At 43.0% G+C, this 22,838-nt stretch overlaps 2 protein-coding genes across 4 annotated transcripts in view; one reads left to right on the forward strand and one right to left on the reverse strand.

Moving 5' to 3' along the window:
- The first annotated feature begins 515 nt into the window (after positions 1-515).
- Positions 516-1,558, forward strand: GPR119 (G protein-coupled receptor 119). Its single transcript, XM_029617352.1, is given in 8 exon segments — positions 516-627; positions 630-692; positions 695-781; positions 784-975; positions 978-1,126; positions 1,128-1,220; positions 1,222-1,398; positions 1,400-1,558. Coding segments are annotated over 8 exon segments (1,008 nt in total). The 5' UTR covers positions 516-539.
- A 12,874-nt stretch (positions 1,559-14,432) lies between these two features.
- The window catches only part of ERICH6 (glutamate rich 6), a 285,150-nt gene continuing 276,744 nt past the window's right edge, over positions 14,433-22,838 (reverse strand). Inside the window, exon 14 of one of the 3 annotated variants that reach the window (XM_029616495.1) lies at positions 14,433-15,103. In XM_029616495.1, the coding sequence (XP_029472355.1) occupies positions 14,843-15,103 (261 nt within the window). In that variant the 3' untranslated portion in view covers positions 14,433-14,842. The remainder of the gene's footprint in view (positions 15,104-22,838) is intronic. The other 2 variants (XM_029616497.1, XM_029616496.1) reach the window with 2 other exon arrangements.

A 22,838-nucleotide genomic window follows, 5' to 3' on the forward strand; every position in this document is an offset into this window, starting at 1 on the left:
CTTTAATTTATTTATTTTGAAGACTTTGCTGGTTAACTGCGTCAAACCACAGGTCCAGGAAATAAAGCAGCGCTCTCCCACGCCTTCTCTGTTTCTTCCTCCAGTGCCTTCTCATTTACCTCCCCCCCCCCCCCCCATAAATGTTTGAGAAGCCTCTGAGAGAGCTAGGGGGAACCCGCGAAGACAACTTGGATCGCTTTGCTTCTCTCGCCCAATTCCGAAGGGGGGAGACCTGGATCCGATTTACTGACAGATTAATAAACAAGGAAGCAAACTGGTTTTGGGGGGAAATGAGGATGACCTGATTTCTTGCCGATGATAGATCATAATGGCTTTACTTTTAAACAGGCAAACAGAGATTAAAACCTAATGGGCGTTTCAGTTGTGAACACCTTGATCTGCTGAATTCTATTCTGGAGATGGCTAATGGGAAACACTGACTGGGGAGAACTTCAGAAGAAAATGCCCACACCGTGGAAGATCTGCATGATTTTTCGATTCATTTCCTTAGCTGCTTCGCTTAAAGTACTCCAAAGAAGATGACCAATGTCCTCTATGCTGTGATGCATGCAGTTCTCAGTTTATTAATACCCGCAGCTAACATTTTGGTAATTGTAATCATCACCAAATAATGAAGAGGAGTCAAGGCAACAGCTATATTTTCATCCTGAATCTTGCTGCCGCCGATCTGCTGGTGGGCTCATGTGCATTGTGGAGTCTCTTGATGACCTCTTGGATGGCGATTTCGACAATAATTTGCTCCTGTGCTTGTTGAGAATATGTTTACCATCACCCCTTGCATTGGTTCCACCTTGACTCTGATTTTGATTTCCTTGGACCGGTATTTAGCCGTGAGATTGCCCCTCCATTACCTGAAGATCATGAACAAGAGATCCGTGATGACTCTGATTAGCAGCTATGTGGCTCACCTCCTTTCTTGTGGGCCAACTGCCCTTATTTCGCCTGCCTTACAAGAGACAATTACCCTGGCGTCTGCGGTCTCCCTTACGCAACTAAAAAAGAGTATCTCTGTATCCTTTGTTTTAGCATCTTCGTGCCGGCCTTGGTCACTTTGGTGTCCCTTCATACAGCTGTGGGAAAGATCGCTTACTTCCACCACCGAAGGGATTCAGAGCACAGGGGTGAGGGACAGCGTCCCCTGGACTCATACAGTTGCACTCTACCACTTTAAGGCAGCCAGGACGGTGCTGATCGTCATCAATCTGCTTCATCCTGTCCTGGGGACCCTACTACATTACAGGCCTTGTCCAGGCTTTCTGTACCTCCTGCAATCTGCTGGATCTCTTGAAAGACGTTTTATTTTTCTTAGGAGAAACAAACTCCCTCCTTAACCCCATCATCTACGCATTTTACAGCCAAGAAATAAGGAGGCATCTTCCCAAAAATCCTTGGTTGCAAGCGAAAGAAAGCGAAGCCATATATTGTCCCTGATCGGGTTGTGGTTCAGTTTATTAATATTAGAAGTTCCAATCCTGTCTTAAATAACGGGAAGGCAGGTCAAGAGCTTTATCAGACTGTCAGGTTCCTAACACTTTGATTCTGACCAGCTGAGGGACTGCAGCTCTGTGAAATGTAACCGAAGCAATGGCAAAAGTCCATCCGTAGCACATTCCCACCCAAGGAGCTTCTCCAGTTCAGAACCTCTAAGGAAAGCCTTTGATCTTTTAATTCTCTGGAAAAAGAGGAAGAACGATTGCAAAGCACTATAATGAGCTTATTGCTATCTCTCATTTGCTCAGTATTTCAGATCGAGCCGTCTGGTAATATCGTCCCATGGATAAATGATTTAAAATGGATTAAACAAGTATTTGATTATAATAAAAGTACACCTGCATTCACTATAAGTAAAGTATGCATCCATTTCTCAAATTAAACAATTCTGTTTCATAATGTATTGAAGATTAAGATCATTGGTGCTACATTTCTATTGGATCCTTATGTAGTTAGTTAATTAAGGACTATTTTAAAATGATGTCGTTATTTACTATATTACTGTGTTGAAAAGTTATTGAATAACCATGTGCAGGCTGGCGACTAACAGTCACGGCGTCTTCTCTGGAAGGTGCTTCCTTACTTGGACATCTGTCATTTATAAAATGTTATTCTAGCAGCTAACCACAGTAAATACAAAAAAACACTATTTAAATAAGTTAAAATTGAAGTAAGGTGAGGTATATAGTTACACAATCCATAAAATGTATTAAGACATATCAGTTGAAAAGTAGTCTCAGAAACAAAGGAGCTAAAAAATGTTCTCATACTATAAAAATCAACTGTTACATAGAATCATCTTACAACATAACTTTGCCTAGAACCTTGAGTGATTTTAATTCAAAGAGGACTAAGGAGAAGTGAGGGAGATGAGAGACTACAAACATAGGGGCCGATGTAATAAGTAGGGATGTGAATCGTTTTTTGACGATTTAAAATATCGTCCGATATATTTTAAATCATCAAAAATCGTTAGGGGGCCACGATACAAATACCAATTCCCCCGATTTATCGTTAAAAATCGTAAATCGGGGGAAGGGGGAGGGCAGGAAAACCGGCACACTAAAAACCCCCCAAAAACCCCCCCCCGACCCTTTAAATTAAATCCCCCCCCCTCCCGAACCCCCCCCCCCCCCAATGCTTTAAATTACCTGGGGATCCGGCGGTGGTCCAGAACGGCGGCGGTCCGGAACGGCCCCCTCAATAGAATCGTGTTGTCTTCAGCCGGCGCCATTTTTCAAAATGGCCGCCGCAAAATGGCGGCGGCCATAGACAAAAACGATTCGACGGAGGAGGTCGTTCCGGACCCCGCTGGACTTTTGGCAAGTCTTGTGGGGGTCAGGAGGCCCCCCCAAGCTGGCCAAAAGTTTCCTGGGAGTCCAGCGGGGTTCCGGGAGCGATTTCTTGCCGCGAATCGTTTTCGTACGGAAAATGGCGCCGGCAGGAGATCGACTGCAGGAGGTCGTTCAGCGGGGGTTCCGGACCGCCGCTGAACGACCTCCTGCACTCGATCTCCTGCCGGCGCCATTTTCCGTACGAAAACGATTCGCGGCAAGAAATCGCTCCCGGAACCCCGCTGGACTCCCAGGAAACTTTTGGCCAGCTTGGGGGGGCCTCCTGACCCCCACAAGACTTGCCAAAAGTCCAGCGGGGGTCCGGAACGACCTCCTCCGTCGAATCGTTTTTGTCTATGGCCGCCGCCATTTTGCGGCGGCCATTTTGAAAAATGGCGCCGGCTGAAGACAACACGATTCTATTGAGGGGACCGTTCCGGACCGCCACCGTTCTGGACCACCGCCGGATCCCCAGGTAATTTAAAGCATTTGGGGGGGGGGGGTTCGGGAGGGTGGGGGATTTAATTTAAAGGGTCGGGATGGGTTTTAGGGGGGTTTAGTGTGCCGGCTCACGATTTTAACGATTTTTCACGATAGTTTACACACCCAAACGGCAACAATACGATTCCCTCCCCCTCCCAGCCGAAATCGATCGTTAAGACGATCGAGGACACGATTCATATCTCTAGTAATAAGACGCCTGCTGAAAATAGTCACTCATATTGAGCACCCATTTTCCGAACGTGCAGCAGCCACATCCCCTGAGCACCTGATGCAGTATTTAAAGGACGGGCTGCACAAAAAAAGGGTGCGCTAGGGAAGAATTCTGCATCCATAGTGCTCAAATGCATCGGATGTCCATAATTACAATGGGAATTCAATACAAGCATTTGTTTTTATCCCACTTCTTCAGGCCAATTTCTGCATTATTTTGCCGAGGTTGCTGAAGACACCCACAGCTAAGCGCCCCTTGCTATGGGCATCTAAATTGTGCAGCCATAAGAATTTATTTTAAATCAAGCCAATATACATTTATTTTTCAACACTGCAAGCAGTTAATGTAAGTGCCACAATGATACTAAGTAGGAAAACACACAGAGGACAGCACATTTAAATTTTCATGAGCCCCTGACTTACGAATTGACTTTACGCCACCTCCAGGGCTGGAGTTAAATTTGCAGCATTAAAAAGTGTGCATTGGGCACCCTGCAATTTCCTGCATTGGGAGGTCATAGCTAATAGCCTCATCTACATGGAATTTATATATGATGGGTACAATTGGCTATGCATTTGTTTGGGCATGAGTTTTGCACACAATCTCCTTATTGCATCCTGTGCTAATCTAGCGCATCCAAAACGTGCGTAGACCAGAGTGGTAAACTGAGCGCAATTTATTGCATCGGCCCCATAGATTGGGGATAGGGAAGTACTCAAATGTAAACCACATAAAAGGCAGAATCTACAAATCATGAAAGGTCTTGAACAAGTTAATGTAAATCAGGTATTTACTCTCTCAGATAATAGAAGGACCCCAGGGGGCACTCCATGAAGTTAGCAAGTAGCTCATTTAAAGCAAATCAAAGAAAATAAAGCAAATCAAAGAAAACATAGTTAAGCTCTGGAATTCATTGCCAGAGGATACGGTTACAGAAGTTAGTGTAACTGGGTTTAAAAAAGGTTTGGATAAGTTTCTAGAGGAAAAATCCATAAACTGCTATTATGGTAATTAATAAAGCAAGAGTAGCTTGTGATTTATCTAATGTTTAGGTATGTGCCAGGTACTTGTCACTTGTATTGGCCACTATTGGAAACAGGATATTGAGCTTGATGGACCCTTGGTCTGACCCAGTATGGCATATCTTATGTTCTTATGTTAATGTGAATAAAAACTAAAATAATGAGGTAAGGAAGAGTTATGGATGGTGAACAAAATGATAAAGGGGATGGAACAACTTCCTTATGAGGAAAAGCTAAAGAGGTTAGGGCTCTTCAGCTTGGAGAAGAGGCAGCTGAGGAAGGATATAATGGAGGTCTATAAAATAATGAGAGGACTAGAGCAGGTAAATGTGAATCGGTTATTTACTCTTTCAATAGAAGGACTAGGGGGCACTCCATGAAGTTAGCAAGTAGCACAGAATGTGTGTGCCAGAATAGAGGGAGTGAGAGAGAACCAGGGTAGGGGGTACATGAAAAGTACATGGGTGGAAGAGGTTATGTGTGTGAAAGTATGGTAGCAAGAGCTGGAGAGGAGGTTAAGAGAGCAGGTGGAAAGAGAATTGTAAGGAGTAGGAGATAGCAGAAAATGAATGGGGAAGTCAGAACTGGTGATGGAAAGTGTATGAGAGAGAGACAGAGGTGGTAAAGGTGGTGGTGGTGGTGAACTAACAGAGAGCCAGAGGTGAAGATGGATGGGAATGGGTGTGGCGATTGGGAGGAGGGAAACATTTGAGGGAGAGACACACCAAGGGGTGATAGTGGTGGAGAGGGTATGTATGTGAGAGCCAATAGGGGTGCTGGGGGAAGGGGTATGAGTGGGAGTTAAGAATATTGGGGGTGGGGGGGGGTGGGGATGGGATAGGAGATTATGCAGGAGGGTGAATAGGGCTGAAAATGAATCATAGAGAGGCTGATTGGATGGGGATAATTGGGGGTGAGAGAGTCAGACTGTAAGGGATGGAAGAACGCAAGAGGGAGTAACATGAAATGGCAGAGAGAGGATGAGAGCAAGAGGGAATGGTTGGGGGAAAGACAGTCAGTGTGGGATGATGGAGAGTGGAGAGAGCTAGAGATAGGATGGGTTGTTGAAGGAGAACGGAACCAGATAGCAGAAATGGATGGGGAAGCAATCCAGTGAGAGTGAGATGAAAGGCTCAGAGGAGCAAGTCTTTTCATAACCTGCCCGTCTGCCAGTAATGAAAACAGCCGAGTCGGCGGCTGTTTTAATTACTGGCAGACAGGCAGGTTATGAAAACAGACACAGAGTTTACCAGAGTCGGTCTTCATAACACGGCGGTCTGCCGAGCCATTTATTTATTTATTTTGCTTTAAATTTTTTACTTTAAAAATAAGTACAGAAAAGCAGTTTTTTCTTCTTTTCTGAGCGATAAATGTGCATCTGAGATGCACATTAATCTTTTTGCATGCGGAGTGAACATTCACATGCTCATTCACATGCATTTGCATGTGATGAGCGCTATTACATTCACTCCACGTCCGACGCGGGTTAAATAGGCACTAATCCCCCTATTGCATTAGGGGGTGGATAAGCACCTATTTAACCCGCGTTGGAATGCGGGTTATTTAGTGCGCTTGGCTGAGTGCACTATATTGCATCGGCCCCATAGTGTCCTTATGCACAGCCCAAAGCCCCTGATGCCAGCCCCAATATTGTCAATGCCAGTAGAAGTGAGTGAGTTGTGGGACCACATCCCTACTTATACTTGCATGAATACTGGGTGGACAGTTTTCAACCCATTTAAAACACTAAAACCTCCGTCAGCACATTTTTATGCTGTGCAAATTTTAAAAGCTTGCACAATCAGTGTATATGATCACAGTGGCTTGCAGTTCTGTGAATTTGTAGATTTTATGAACTTTGATTTCTGAAAATTTTAACTTCCTACACTCCAGTGTTTGCTTCACAAGTGGAATATCGTAGAACCGCCAACTGGCACATTTTCATATTGGTGAATGTGTCTTTTTCCACTTGTCATAATTTGTGGGTAAAATTCTCAGAAATTGAAGGTCATAGGTAATCATATTATTATTAGCAATGACATGCAAGGTTCTGAGTTCACTTTCCAGGACAGCGGTACAGTAGAAAAAATAAATAAAGGTAGATATATTTCATATGATGTGCAAGCATGTTAGAAAGAGAAAAAAGAGGAAGATGTGATCATCAGAGGTGAGAAGGTTCTGTAAAGGTTTGAAATGTTTTTTTCTGTATCTAGTCTTCTTGCTTACTGATGTTCTTGATAGTTTTTAGTCTTATTGACCAAAGCTGTAAATAGGCCATTCATTATCTCTTTGTATTGTTTGAGATGACTACATCAGTCAGTTGACTGATATTCAAATCAAACATCCTTTAGGATTTGCTGTGTCTTATCAAAGAAGTACTGCTTCCCACTAAGAGAACTTTTTATTTGTGCAATCATTTACAGCAGCATCTGTTCGAGCCTGATTATATTGTTAGGAATATGTGTACTGTATATCATACTGTATGTTTAGGCCCAGCTTGAAATGCATTGTGGGTATGTACAATACTGGTAATCATAAATAATGAAATTCGCAGCATTTCAACCCACTGTGATCACGTACACAGATTGAATCCTGACACTTCTCAATTGCATAAAAATGTGCCTAGTGAAACTGTATTTTCATGTGAAAAATATCAAATACCTGTAAAAACACTGTTTAAATGTGAAAGAAAGATAATTTTATTTGTATTGTAAGTAATTCCTATGTTTTCTTTCAATACAGGGCCTAAAACAAAATTGCATATTTTTGGGCCGGCGGCAATTCTAAGGTGTTTGCCACTCCCAGGTGTCTATCACAAACTGTACCACCAAAACTTTGAAATAAATAGACAAATGTAGAATTATTGTCTGTACTTAATACACAGCAGCAATTTGTTCACCAAAAACATTCGTTTTCTTTCAGTTATGGGTCCTAAAAACATAGTGGCAATAAAAATGTGCCATGGTGGTTCTCAGTAATACCAAATTTCGGCATTTCTAGTACAGGTAAATAGCTTTTGAGAATTACCCTCATAAAATGTAGCTAGCATTGACATTGTGCTTTCCTTCAATTTCCATTCAGACAAGTTGCTGGGATTGAAACCATCAACCTTTTGGCACAAGGGCAGCAACACGTCTATGGGCTCCAGGGCAATCTTCCTGTGAGCCATCATCAAACCAGTGAGCTAGGGATCTTTGTACCATCCTCTACAATCTTCTGCTCTACTAGGTGAACTATCAAAGGAGCTATCCCAGAGGCAACTGCATGTGTTTTGTGTTGTTCATTATCACAGGACTTGGGCTGTTGGCTCACTGATGCAGCCCAATTATAAATACATAAGCTGCTGAAGTGAATTTTATTGAGAGATTTTTTTCAAAATCTTTTTATTGAAATGGCAAAAAACAGATACAACCAGAAAGAGAAAATAACTACGATTTAAAACCAAACCACAAAACAAATACATCAATTTGTATCAGTATTATTCCTTGCCCTAACAGTTTAAACCAGCCACTTTCCCAAACTTCCCTCCCTTCCTCCAGAACCCCCATTCTCACATCCTTAACCAGCTCCCCACTAAACTAATATACCAAGATCCCAATACGCAATGAGACATGCAAACTCCAATCAGGAGTTTAAATCAAGTGCATGCATCATTCCATAGACTAGCATTAGCAGAGTGAGAGTGCGTTTGTTTCCATTCATGGACACACTCAGCAACCTTTTAAATGTTTTCTGCTCTCTGGAAGTCACCCAAGAGAAACTGCTTTCAATAATCCTCATTATCAATGCAAACCACAAGGCTCTTATTCAATAATGTTTTGTTTGATAATCAAACCTTCTCCCAAAAAAGGGTGTATGTCTGTATACTTGGAAAAACATATTCAAATGTCTTTTATATCATACTGAATTTTGAACAGTCGGTATTAAAATCTCTCAATACTTTTTTCTTTTATGTCACCAAACTTTTCAGTGTTGTCAGGATGTTCTTTTAAATTCAGCACAGTGCACCACGATGGATGTGGCCCTTTCAGGGTCCAGTCCTACTGTTAGGGGATGTCAGGGCTATGATGTCTCCTTTTCCCCTCTGCCTGTGGGCTGCCTCTCCTGTGCTGAATTTCAAGGGCACAGTTTTTAATGCTCAGCCCCCAGAATTGCCAGGGTACACAGGGTGCACAGGCACATGGATTCTTGCTGCTGGGAACTGTTTCTCTCCTGGGTGTGGAACAGCCTTACAGCTTTCTCCCCACAGGACAGTTAATTTGTTCCCATGTAATACTTAATTATTAATATTCAATAGTTTCATAGTTAATGAAATCAGCATATTCTGTAAAGTCTTTTCGGTTAATTGTTTTTTTTTACTGTGTTAAACTGTTATATGTAAAGCTGGTTGCTAAATTACTGTTTCACTGTAAACCGAGGTGATGTAATCCTTTACGTACCTCGGTAATAAAAGAACGAATAAATAAATAAATAAATAAATAAATAAACAAAATAAAACAAACAAGAGCCCCGACCTGGGAAATGCTGTGCTGCTGCCCCCTTGAAAGGTGGGAAGGTTCTTTTTGCAAAAAAGGAGAGAAATCATGTGAAAAGTTTTAGACCAGAGAACCAGAGGAGAGAAAAGCAGAGGCCTTGCACTACCTGGTTGTACTTGTAACATAGGAAGATAGTAAATGATGGCAGATAAAGATTAAAATGGCCCAATCCAGTGTGCCCCGCAAGGTTTCTAGGTTTGTAATTGCTGCTCCATGCAGTTTACCCCATGCCTTCTGTTTAGGGTTATAATTGCCGCTCCATGCAGTTTACCTCATGCCTTTTCTTTAAGGTTGTAATTGCCTCTCCGTGCAGGTGACCCTATGCTTTCTGTTTAGGGTTGTAATTGCCGCTCCATGCAGTTTATCTCATGCCTTCTGTTTAGGGTGATAATTGCCACTTTGTGCAGTTTACCTCTTCTGTTTAGGGTTGTAATTACTAGGGATGTGAATCGTTTTTTTGACGATTTAAAATATATCGGACGATATTTTAAATCGTCAAAAAATCGTTAGAGGCGATATATAATAGGAATTCCCCCGATTTATCGTCAAAAATCGTAAATCGGGGGAAGGGGGAGGGGAAGGGGGAGGGCGGGAAAACCGGCACACTAAAACAACCCTAAAACCCACCCCGACCCCTTAAAATAAATCCCCCACCCTCCCGAACCCCCCCAAAATGTCTTGAATTACCTGGGGTCCAGTGGGTGGGTCCCGGTGTGATCTTCCAAAATGGCGCCGGCCGTATGGCCATTTTGCAATACAGCAACACGATTCGAGTGCAGGAGGTCGTTCCCGGACCCCCGCTGGACTTTTGGCAAGTCTTGGGGGGGTCAGGAGGCCCCCCCAAGCTGGCCAAAAGTCCCTGGGGGTCCAGCGGGGGTCCGGGAGCGATCTCCTATGCTCGTGAAGTCGGGGGACAGGAACCAAAATGGCGCCGGCGCTAACTTCCCTGTCATATGACAGGGCAAAGGTAGCGCCGGCGCCATTTCTATCAACGCACCCGTGGCCCGAGAGTGGAAGATCACACCGGGACCCCCCCACTGGACCCCAGTGGGGGGGTCCCGAACCCTCCCGAACCCCCCCATTTTGGGGGGGTTCGGGAGGGTGGGGGATTTATTTTAAGGGGTCGGGGTGGGTTTTAGGGTTGTTTTAGTGTGCCGGTTTTCCTGCCCTCCCCCGATTTACGATTTACACGATATTTAAAAAAACAAAACCGCGACGATCCAATCCCCCCCCCCCAGCCAAAATCGATCGTTAAGACGATCGATCACACGAGTCACATCTCTAGTAATTACCGCTCCATGCAGTTTACCTCATGCCTTCTGTTTAGGACTGTAACTGCTGCTTTGTGCAGTTACCCCATGCCTTCTGTTTAGGGATATAATTGCCGCTCCATGCAGTTTTACCCCATTACTTCTGTTTAGGGTTGTAACTTCTGCTCTGTACAGTTTACTCCATGCCTTCTGTTTAGGGTTGTAATTGCCGCTCCATGCTTACCCCATTACTTTTGTTTAGGGTTGTAATTGAAGCTCCATGCAGTTTACCCCATGCCTTCTGTTTAGGGATGTAATTGCCGCTCCATGCAGTTTACCCCATGCCTTCTGTTTACGGTTGTAATTGCCATTCCATGCAGGTGACCCCATGCCTTCTCTTTAAGGTTCTTTTTTTTGTTTTTTTACCATACTGGGTCCATCAAGCCCAGCATCCTATCTCCAACAGTGGCCAATCGAGGCCATAAGAACATGGCAAGTACCCAAAAACAAGTCTATTTCATGTTACTGTTGCTAGTAATAGCAGTGACTATTTTCTAAGTCAACTTAATTAATAGCAGGTAATGGACTTCTCCTCCAAGAACTTAGCTAATCCTTTTTTACATCCCTAAACAGAAGGCTATATCCACAGCTATACTAAATGCACTAACCACGTCTTCTGGCAACAAATTCCAGAGTTTAATTGTGCGTTGAGTGAAAAAGAACTTTCTCCAATTAGTTTTAAATGTGCCACATGCTAACTTCATGGAGTGCCCCCTAGCCTATTACCCGAAAGAATAAATAACCGATTTGCATCTACCCGTTCTAGATCTCTCATGATTTTAAACACCTCTATTATATCCTCACTCAGCCGTCTCTTCTCCAAGCTGAAAAGTCCTAACCTCTTTAGTCTTTCCTCATAGGGGAGCTGTTCCATTCCCCGTATCATTTGGTCGTCCCGTCTCTGTACCTTCTCCATCGAATTATATCTTTTTTGAGATACGGCGACGCAGCATTGTAACACAGTATTCAAGGTTGGCGGTCTCACTATGGAGGCGATACGATGACATTAATGACATTTTCTGTTTTATATTCAACATTCCTTTCTAATAATTCCCAACATTGTTGCTTTTTTGACTGCCACAGCATACTGAACCGACGATTCCAATGTGTTATCCACTATGATGTCTAGATATCTTCTTGGGTGGTAGCTCCTAATATGGAACCTAACATTATGTAACTATAGCATGGGTTATTTTTCCCTATATGCATCACCTTGCACTTATTCACATTATCCCTTCTACTCGGCCTCCCAAGCTAACTCCATAAAACCATTACAAATGCTTCAAAACGCTTCAGCCAGGATTCTGACCAAGTCTAACAAAAGAAATCATATTACCCCAATCTTAAGGAACCTACACTGGCTCCCAATCAAATTCAGAATCTCGTACAAAGTTCTCACAATCATTCACAAATCTATACACAATCTCATTCCACTGGATCTCAATACCCCTTTACAACCACATATTCCTTCCAGACTGGCGAGAACAGCTTATAGAGATACTCTACTTGCCCCACCCATCAAAACCTCGTTAAATAAACGATCTCTATCTACAGCAGGCCCTGCGCAATGGAACTCTCTACCTCCAGAACTCCGGAAGGAACCTTGCCCCATCACCTTTAAAAAGAGACTCAAAACCTGGCTATTCGAACAAGCTTTTAACCCATACCAATAATCGCCCATCAATATGCACCATGCAATATGCACCATGTAACATAACTCCCATACACTTAGACAGGTTCCAGTTGTAGAATCTCATTACCATATCGTAATCTTTGTAAGTTATACACCTTGCAACAAGCACCATGTAACAGGACCTTCCAGATACCAGCCAGGTTTCAGTTATAGAATCTCACTACCTAATCGTATCTTTGTAAGTTACTCCCCAGTTCCTTGATCCAAGTTTACTCTCCCGGTTTGATGTAATCGCATTCTTATATGCTTGTTTCTGTTATAATGTAAACCGAAAAGATATGTAACTTTGCCACATGAATTTCGGTATATAAAAATGTTAAATAAATAAATGAATAAATAAATTTCATCTGCCATTTGGATGCCCAATTTTCCAGTCTCAGAAGGTCTTCCTGCAATGTATCACAATCTGCTTGTGATTTAACTACTCTGAACAATTTTGTATCATCTGCAAATTTGATTACCTCACTCATCGTATTTCTTTCCAGATCATTTATAAATATAATGAAAAGTAAGGGTCCCAATACAGATCCCTGAGGCACTCCACTGCCCACTCCCTTCCACTGAGAAAATTGTCCATTTAATCCTACTCTCTGTTTCCTGTCTTTTAGCCAGTTTGTAATCCATGAAAGCACATCGCCACCTATCCCATGACTTTTTACTTTTCCTAGAAGCCTCTCATGAAGAAACTTTGTCAAATGCCTTCTGAAAATCCAAGTACACTACATATTCTACCGGTTCACCTTTATCCACATGTTTATTAACCCCTTCAAAAAAGTGAAGCAGATTTGTGAGGCAAGACTTGCCTTGGGTTAAAAGCCATGCTGACTTTGTTCCATTAAACCATGTCTTTCTATTTGTTCTGTGATTTTGATCTTTAGAACACTTTCTAACTATTTTTCCTGGCACTAAAGTCAGGCTAACTGGTCTGTAGTTTGTAACTGCTGCTCCATGCAGTTTACCCCATGCCTTCTATTTAAGGTTGTAACTGCTGCTCCGTGCAGTTTACCCTTACTTCTGTTTAGGGTTGTAACTGCTGCTCCGTGCAGTTTACCCCATGCCTTCTGTTTAGGGTTGTAAACTGCTGTTCTGTACAGTTTACCCCATGCTTTCTGTTTTGGGTTGTTACTGCTGCTCCCATGCCTTAACTTTTTCAGTCACCTCTTTGGAGAACTATATCTCTTTCCTTTTCTTATAAAATGTTTTTGCTGCCAGTTTTATAACTCACTTTAGTTTATCCTAAGGTTCTTCCATAGTGCCTGATGATCATTGGTGCTCAGTGCTCTTGTAGGAGTAGCTGCCACAGGGATGAAGTGTGATTTTGGAACACTTTCTTGGTTAGGTCCAGATGTTATTGATAGGGCAGAGAGAAATTCCTGGGAGATAATTTGAAGTCAGCTGTACTACAGTTAAACTGCCCTTGAAGATAGGCTTTTTTTTGAAGCATTGAAATATTTAAGGGACCAAGCAGGTTTTTGTTGGTTCTTGGCCTGGCCTGTAAATAAATCAGCTCTTCATCATTCTTGCATCAATGTTTTGTGTTTCTACCTTGTTCTTTGACCACTTTGTACTCTCTCTAAATTCAGAAAAAGTAGGATTTAGAGAGATCAGAAGAAGTCCTTGTCAGAAGGTCACTCAGTGAAGATTTTCTTTACTGTTAAAACATATTTTCTGCTGGAGTTTGTGATTCCTATCTTACTGGATTTTAAATTGACAAAGAATAAGGGCCAGATTTTAAATCACCTATATACCTAAAAGCCAGGGTTTTACGCAAGTAGCTGGCCTTACGCGCACCGGGCCAATTTTCAAAGCCCGCCCAAGCATGTACACCCCATTTGCCACTGTGCCGGGGGATCGCGTGCCGGCAGGGTGCCGGCACGTGTAACTTGCTCCTGCTGAGAAGCAGGCGCAAAAGGTAGGTTAATAATTTTGGGGGGTTAAGTATTGGGATAGGGGGAGGGCAGGATAGGGGAAGGGGAAAGGGAAGGAAGGTCAGGCTAGGGGGTTCCCTTCCAGTCTGCTTAATTGGAACTCCTTAATTGGAGCGGACTGGGAGGGAACTGGGGAAGGCTCCGATACGTCGCCATGGGTAACTGCAAAAATCCTCCCTCTCCTCTTGCGTGCGCTGTCCTGGCATTTTATAACATGCGCATGCATGTTATAAAATCGCTCGTCCATGTGTGCGTGCCGGGTAGCACTCGCACATGGACACACGCGCAATTTTTTAAAATCTACCCTAAGTGAAAATCTGAATCATTTTATTTCTTTCAACATTTAATTTTATAATATAGAAAAAATTATCCAGACAATATATTGTATATATATATATTTTACTCTCAATCTGTTTACAGGGAAATGAAAAATAAAACTAACTTACATCAACTGTACAAAGTTTGTACCTAATGAAGAGTAGATAACCAACTGGCTACAGTGGTTTCAGTTTTGGTAGTAACTAACATTTTGTCTATTTAGAAAAATGTTACACAAATCTGCATGCATTCAGAGAACACCATCAGCCTCACCCTAGCCAAGTGGAGTACATTGTTTGATCATGCAAAAATGCAGCACAGCATTTAACAGTGTTGGATAAGATACTAGCAATAATTTAGCATGTTGATGCATGCATTTTAATATACAATCGAACCATAAAATGAGACACTGTTCAGCTATTATGGAGCTGACATCAAATCAACATGAAGACCAATATATTTCCAAGTACTACAATTAGCTGTGCTCATCAATTATAGCCCTTACTAAAGCATCTACATCCCTACCTAACCTGGAGAGGCTGCAAAGGTAAATGAGTTTCTGTGTCTGGGAGATCAGGTAGGATGGAGGTTTCATTTTGGTCCATTGTATATTAGAAGGAAAGTTTAAAAACTCATGGAGTTTATTAAACAGAAATTGAATTTTTATTTTGCTGGCAAACAGTAGAAGTTCTTCTTTAGATACTTGTTTCACTGGAAGGGGTTCAGGCATAGTGACCTTTCAGAAAAAAAAAGAAGATGGAGAAGGAAAAAGCATTTAAAATGGCTTGCAAATGGAATCGATATGTATATATTTATCACCCAATTAAATCTATGTTCATAAATCATATTACTGTTTAATGGCAAAAATCAGTCAATTAATTGACCCATAAAATTGCTGGTAAATTATTAAAAAAAAAAAAAAAAAAAGATAGCTCGTAGTAGTGATGGTGCAGATAACTCTGCCCAGGGGCACTCTATAAAGTGAATAATTAAAAAAAGTTTATTAATAAGATATGAAAACTGCCAAGTCAGCTGCTATCCATTCCTGAATAGGAATTGAATAGTGTCTTTGCTGTGTCAGTCTATGTAGTCCACTTATTTCTGGATCGGAACCAAAAGTATTCGTTTTCATATCTCAATAAATTATTTTCATTCTTTTCACTAATGGAGTGCCCGGCTATAGCTGGAACAAAAAAAGGAAAGAACTAATTTGCAAAAGTACAGTTCAGCTTGCCAGAGCATGAAGCTTCAACAAAACAATAGCACACTAATTTTTATGAATAAACTACCTAATTTGCTAAAGTTTTAGCATGCTCTCAATCCATGTAGTATTTTTAAGAACAGTATAATGAGTAGGGGTGTAGGGGAGCAGGAGGAAGGTTGTATTGCCTTAAGGATTTTCAAGCAAGCTGGTTGAGGATGCCTGTTGCTGTCAAGCTATTTTGTTCAATAATATATTTTAACACACTGCTGTGGGTTCTTACAAAGTATAAAGAGGTTGATATTCAAAAGTCATTTAGATAGGGCGGGTGGGAGGCACTTCCGGGCGGAGAAGAGTTAGCCGCTTAACTTACGTGGCTAACTGGTCATGCTGTAGGTCTGTCCTAAAGTTGGCCAGATATACTTACATTTATCTGGCTAACTTTAAGAAAGTCGGGGATATTTTATAACCTCGATATAGTTAAACGTTATATTACTTCTGGCCATTTCACTGGCAGTAAAGTTAAACGTTATCTGCTAAGAATAGTAAACACAAACGTTATCTGTTAACAATGTAAAAATTATCTATTATAACTTTTGCTGTAACAAGTTGTTTTACCTGTAAACCGGAGTGAAGGCTAGTTCCAAACTTCGATATATAAAAACACACAAATAAAGAAATATTCAGCGGCACAACAGCACCGCTGAATATTCCTAAGTTAGCCGGATAGCTATATCTGGCTAACTTAACTATCCAGGGAGCGGCTGAATATCGGCCCCAAAATTGCGAAACTATCAAGAGTCCAAAAAGGTGTATGAGCACCAATTAAACATTCTGGTAAATTTTAAAAGCTCTACGTGTGCCACAGCTGGGAGATACGCACGTTATATCAGCCCAGCACACACTGTGCGGATTTTAAGAGGCGCCAGGATACACGAGCAAAAGTTTTCATAAAAGGCGCGGGGTATGGGCATGGTCCAGGCGGGGCATGGGAATTCCAGGAAATATGAATAAAATCAGTGCATAAGTATTTACACACACCAGCATGTGCTGGGTTTCCTATCTGCGTAACTACTTCTGCTATGGACGGCATGTAAATCATGAAACACAACAAAAAAAAAAACTAGGCTAGACAGCGGGGTTTTAAGAGTCAGGGCTAATAGGGTAAAAGGGAGGCATGTTAGCTAGGGGGTTTAGGAACTCCTCTCCTTTAGTGGGGCAAACTGGGAACAAGCTGGGAAAATAAATTGCATTGACACACATATCTACCAAAATCCCCCCACTTACGTGATCGAGGCAGCAAATGCATGCGTCAATGTAAAATTGTGCGCACATGTAGGTGTACACAGCCACTTTTATACCATGCACATGTAATAAAATCGCTGTGTTCATGTGCGCGAGCTGGCAAATGGGCGTATATGTGTGCCTGTACACAGGTCTTAAAATTCACCTTAATGGAGGTAATTCTCAAAGAGTTGCATGTGTCAAACTTAGCATATATGCTTGTAAATAGCCTGTACATGCACAATCCATATTTTATAAAAGTTGAAAGCATGCATGTACTTCACACTTCATGCACATACATATATGCATGTAAAAAGTGGCGTTCTGAGGCAGGGCCAATAGTTGTATGTGTAAATTTCTATTTTGAAAGACACTTATGCGTGTATATTTGGCAACTCACATAATTTTACACCTGCTAATTATCTTGCGTAATTGATATCAGACTTGTTTATCGTATATTATTGGCTCGTTGAGAGGTCTGGGTGAACCTAGGGCAGAACAGGCTGAAGAACCAGGTTGGTCTGAATTACCTGGAAAAGGACTGGAGAACTGGTGGACTTATTAGTAAACTGGTAATTTCAATCACATGTGCAAGTTTTAAAATATACTGACTTGTTCACGTAAAGCAAATGTTGCTTACCTGTAACAGGTGTTCTCACAGGACAGCAGGATGTTAGTCCTCACATATGGGTGACATCACAGGATGGAGCCCAATCACGGAACACGTTTGTCAAAGTTTTTAGAACTTTGACTGCCACCTACTGGGCATGCCCAGCATGGCACTAAACCTGCAGCCAGCAGGGGTCCCCCTTCAGTCTTGTTTATAGCTACAGGAAGTGCCAAAAATAAAATAATAAAACGTAATGAACCCAACACCACGGGGTGGCGGGCGGGTTTCGTGAGGACTAACATCCTGCTGTCCTGTGAGAACACCTGTTACAGGTAAGCAACATTTGCCTTCTCACAGGACAAGCAGGATGGTAGTCCTCACACAGAGGTGAGTACCGAGCTGAGGATGTCCGAGTATGCACGAAATGTACCCAAAGATGTGCAATAGGCACAACAACTGGGGTGGAATTTGGTAGAGGGCATCCTGAACCCTAACGGGCAGGCGGAAGGGTGTTGGTACATCAAGTTGCAAAAAGATTGCGCAAGACAGTTTGGCCGAAGATGGAATCTTGTCTTCCAGCCTTGTCTAAACAACAGTTGGCTGTGAAGGTATGGAGAGAACTCCAGGTAGCAGCCCTACAAATATCAGGAAGCGGCACCGAGCGTAGGTGCGCTACTGAAGTTGCCATGGCCCTGACAGAGTGCGCTTTAACATGGTCTTGAAGTGGAATGCCTGCTTGCTGATAGCAAAAATATATGCAGTCCGCTAACCAGGAGGAGAGAGTCTGCTTACCCACAGGCTGCCCTAATTTGATGGAATGGAAAGAGACAAACAATTGAGTGATTTTCCTGTGGGCAGCTGTACGGTCTAGATAGAACGCTAGAGCCCTTTTACAGTCAAGGGTATGCAGAGCCTGTTCTCCTGGATTGGAATGGGGCCTGGGAAAGAAGGTAGGTAGTATAATGGATTGATTAAGATGAAACTCCGATACTACCTTAGGCAAGATCTTAGGGTGAGTGTGGAGTACTGCCCGGTCGTGCAGAAGTTTAGTGTAAGGAGGATAGGTAACTAGGGCCTGTAAAAATCACTAACTCTGTGAGCGGATATAATCGCCAAAAGAAAAATCACTTTCCATGTGAGATAACTAAGATCACAGAATTGGAGAGGCTCAATGATGGTTTCATGAGCCGACCCAAAACCAGATTGAGGTCCCAAGAAGGGGCCGGAGGGCGTAGCGGAGGCTTGAGGTGGAGCATGCCCTTCAGAAATCGTGTTTACAAGGGGTTGTACTGAAATAGGAACATCCAACACCTTTATGGAAGGCAGCTACCGCAATGACATGCATTCTGATGGAAGAAGTTTTAAGACCTGATTCTGACAAGTGCCAGAGTTAGTCCAGAAACATCGTGATGGAACAGGTAAAAGGATCAAAGGATTGAGCAGAACACCATGATTTAAATCTGTTCCATTTATAAAGGTAAGATTTTCTCGTGGAAGGCTTCCGTGAAGCAATCAGGACACAGGAAACAGGCTCCGAAAGGTTGAGTGGCTGAAGAATTAACCTTTCAACATCCAGGCCGTCAGGGATAAGGCCTGAAGATTGGGGTGGCACAAGCACCCATCGCTCTGAGTGATCAGAAGCGGGTCCTTTCCCAAGGGAATATGCCTGTGAATGCAGAGGTCCTGAAGGATCGGAAACCACACTTGGTGTGGCCAGTGAGGTGCAATCAGGATCATGGTTCCCTTTTCCTGACGTAGCTTCACGAGAGTCTTTGAGAGAAGCAGAAGTGGAGGGAATGCATATAGGAGACCAGTTGCCCATGAGAGGGAGAACGCATCTCTTGGCTGTGAGTGTTGGCTGCGAGTGAGAGAGCAAAAGTTCTCTACTTTGCGGTTTTGAGGTGAAGCAAAGAGGTCTATGTGGGGATAACCCCAATGTTGGAATATTGAATCCGCTACTGTTGGGTCGAGGGACCACTCGTGCGGTTGAAAGCGCGACTCAGCTTGTCCGCCAACACATTGTCCACTTCGGGCAAGTAGGTGGCCCTGAGGTACATCGAGTGGGAGAGGGCCTCCGCCCATATCTGTGCCGCTTCCTGACACGGTAGGTAAGAGCCCGTCCCTCCCTGTTTGTTGATGTACCACATGGCCACCTGGTTGTCTGTTTGAATCAGGATGACTTGGTTGAAAAGGCGATCCTGAAACACCCTGAGAGCATAACTGATTGCTTGTAGCTCCAGGAAATTGATTTGGTGTTTGGCTTCCTCTGGAGACCAAGATCCTTGTGTCTGCAAATTGGCGACATGTGCTCCCCAGCCAAGGTTGGAAGAATCGGTGGTGAGAATTATTTGAGGGTCTGGAGCCTGAAGGGTAGGCCTTGGAGGAGATTGATCTGATTTTTCCACCAGGCTAGAGACTGACGAAGTGGGTCAGTGATGTGGACAATGGTCTATAGTGGATGGATGGATTGAGTCCATTGTGACCTTAGAGTCCACTGCATGACCCTCATAGCCAAGTGGGCCATTGGGGTAACCTGTACTGAGGATGCCATGTGTCCCAGCAGGATGAGGAAGTGGCATGCAGTCGAGCGGTGCTGAGACTGTAGCTAGTGTGCAAGAGAAATGAGAGTGAGAGCTCGCTGTCGAGCTAGAAATGCCTTTGCTTGAAAGGTGTCCAGGTCTGCCCCTATGAAGGACAAAGTTTGAGGTGGGACTAAGCAGGATTTCACGTAGTTGATGAGAAATCCTAGCGAAATCAGAGTGTGTAAGGTGAGATGTAGGGATGACAAAGCAGCTTGCTGAGTGGGAGCCCTGATCAACCAATCATCGAGATAGGGGTAGACGTGAACACCTTGAGTCCTGAGGAGGGCTGCTACTACTACGAGGCACTTGGTGAAGACTCATGGTGCAGATGCCAGGCTGAATGGTAGCACTCGGTACTGATAGTGTCTGGGGACTACCAGAAATCTCAGAAATCTGCGATGAGATGGAGTTATCACAATATGTGTGAGCGTGTCCTGGAGGTCTAGAGAGCAGAGCCAGTCTCCTCTTTGCAGAAGAGGAAGAAGGGAACCCAGTTCCGTACATGGTTTTCAGGGGTGATGAGTCAGACGAACTGAACGAAATCACTGTGAACCTGGAAGATGTAGTAGGCCAGATTGACAAACTAAAGAGTAGCAAATCACCTGGACCAGATGGTATGCATACTAGGGTACTGAAGGAACTAAAAAATGAAATTTCTGATCTATTAGTTAAAATTTGTAACCTATCATTAAAATCATCCATTGTACCTGAAGACTGGAGGGTGGCCAATGTAACCCCAATATTTAAAAAAGGCTTCAGGGGCGATCCGGGTAACTATAGACCAGTGAGCCTAACTTCAGTGCCGGGAAAAATAGTGGAAACTATTCTCAAGATCAAAATTGTAGAGCACATAGAAAGACATGATTTAATGGAACACAGTCAACAAGGATTTACCCAAGGGAAGTCTTGCCTAACAAATCTGCTTCATTTTTTTGAAGGGGTTAATAAACATGGATAAAGGTGAACCGGTAGATATAGTGTATTTGGATTTTCAGAAGGCGTTTGACAAAGTCCCTCATGAGAGGCTTCTATGAAAACTAAAAAGTCATGGGATAGGAGGCAATGTCCTTTCGTGGATTACAAACTGGTTAAAAGACAGGAAACAGAGAGTAGGATTAAATGGTCAATTTTCTCAGTGGAAAAGGGTAAACAGTGGAGTGCCTCAGGGATCTGTAATTGGACCGGTGCTTTTCAATATATATATAAATGATCTGGGAAGGAATACGACGAGTGAGGTTATCAAATTTGCGGATGATACAAAATTATTCAGAGTAGTTAAATCACAAGCAGACTGTGATACATTACAGGAGGACCTTGCAAGACTGGAAGATTGGGCATCCAAATGGCAGATGAAATTTAATGTGGACAAGTGGAAGGTGTTGCATATAGGGAAAAATAACCCTTGCTGTAGTTACACAATGTTAGGTTCCATATTAGGAGCTACCACCCAAGAAAGAGATCTAGGCGTCAGAGTGGATAACACATTGAAATCGTCGGCTCAGTGTGCTGCAGCAGTCAAAAAAGCAAACAGAATGTTAGGAATTATTAGGAAGGGAATGGTTAATAAAACGGAAAATGTCATAATGCCTCTATATCGCTCCATGGTGAGACCACACCTTGAATACTGTGTACAATTCTGGTCGCCACATCTCAAAAAAGATATAGTTGCAATGGAGAAGGTACAGAGAAGGGCAACCAAGATGATAAAGGGGATGGAACAGCTCCCCTATGAGGAAAGGCTGATGAGGTTAGGGCTGTTCAGCTTGGAGAAGAGATGGCTAAGGGGGGATATAATAGAGGTCTTTAAGATCATGAGAGGTCTTGAATGAGTAGATGTGACTCGGTTATTTACACTTTCGAATAATAGAAGGACTAGGGGGCATTCCATGAAGTTAGCAAGTAGCACATTTAAGACTAATCGGAGAAAATTCTTTTTCACTCAATGCACAATAAAGCTCTGGAATTTGTTGCCAGAGGATGTGGTTAGTGCAGTTAGTGTAGCTGGGTTCAAAAAAGGTTTGGATAAGTTCTTGGAGGAGAAGTCCATTAACGACTATTAATTAAGTTTACTTAGGGAATAGCCACTGCTATTAATTGCATCAGTAGCATGGGATCTTCTTAGTGTTTGGATAATTGCCAGGTTCTTGTGGCCTGGTTTGGCCTCTATTGGAAACAGGATACTGGGCTTGATGGACCCTTGGTCTGACCCAGCATGGCAATTTCTTATGTTCAAGGTTACCATCTTGAACTTTTCTCGTTGGAGGTACTTGATGAGGGCATATGGGTCCAGAATTTGGGGATTAGAAAGTACCAGGAATAGAACCCTAGGCCTTATTGGGAGTAGGGCACTGGTTCTATTTATCTGGACTGGAGGAGGAGGGAAACCTCCTGTTCCAGGAGTGGTGAATGGTCAGATATTCCCCACGTCAGCCGAGGTGGGGAATCCAGTGGAATGGAGAGAAAGTTCAGGTGATATCCCTGAGAGATTATGGCAAGGACCCACTGGTCTGAGGTGATTGTGTGCCGTCTGTTGTTGAAATGGCACAATTGACCTCCCACTGGTATCTGAGGCAGTGGACTCTGGCTGCTGCTCTCTATGCAGGAGTCAAAAGCCGGAAGCAGGGCCCGGCTGAGGAGCTGCTTGTGGCTTTTATTTCAGAGGTTGAAGAGACTGGGCCGTCTGGAAAGGTCTCGTGGAACGACTTCTAGATGGTGGTGGATAGGACTTCTTTGGACGGAAGAATGACTTTTTAGTATCCTTCCTGAATGGCTGTTTGGAGGAGAGAGAGAGTTG

Source organism: Rhinatrema bivittatum, chromosome 9 (assembly GCF_901001135.1).
Source record: "Rhinatrema bivittatum chromosome 9, aRhiBiv1.1, whole genome shotgun sequence".
Taxonomy (NCBI): domain Eukaryota; kingdom Metazoa; phylum Chordata; class Amphibia; order Gymnophiona; family Rhinatrematidae; genus Rhinatrema; species Rhinatrema bivittatum.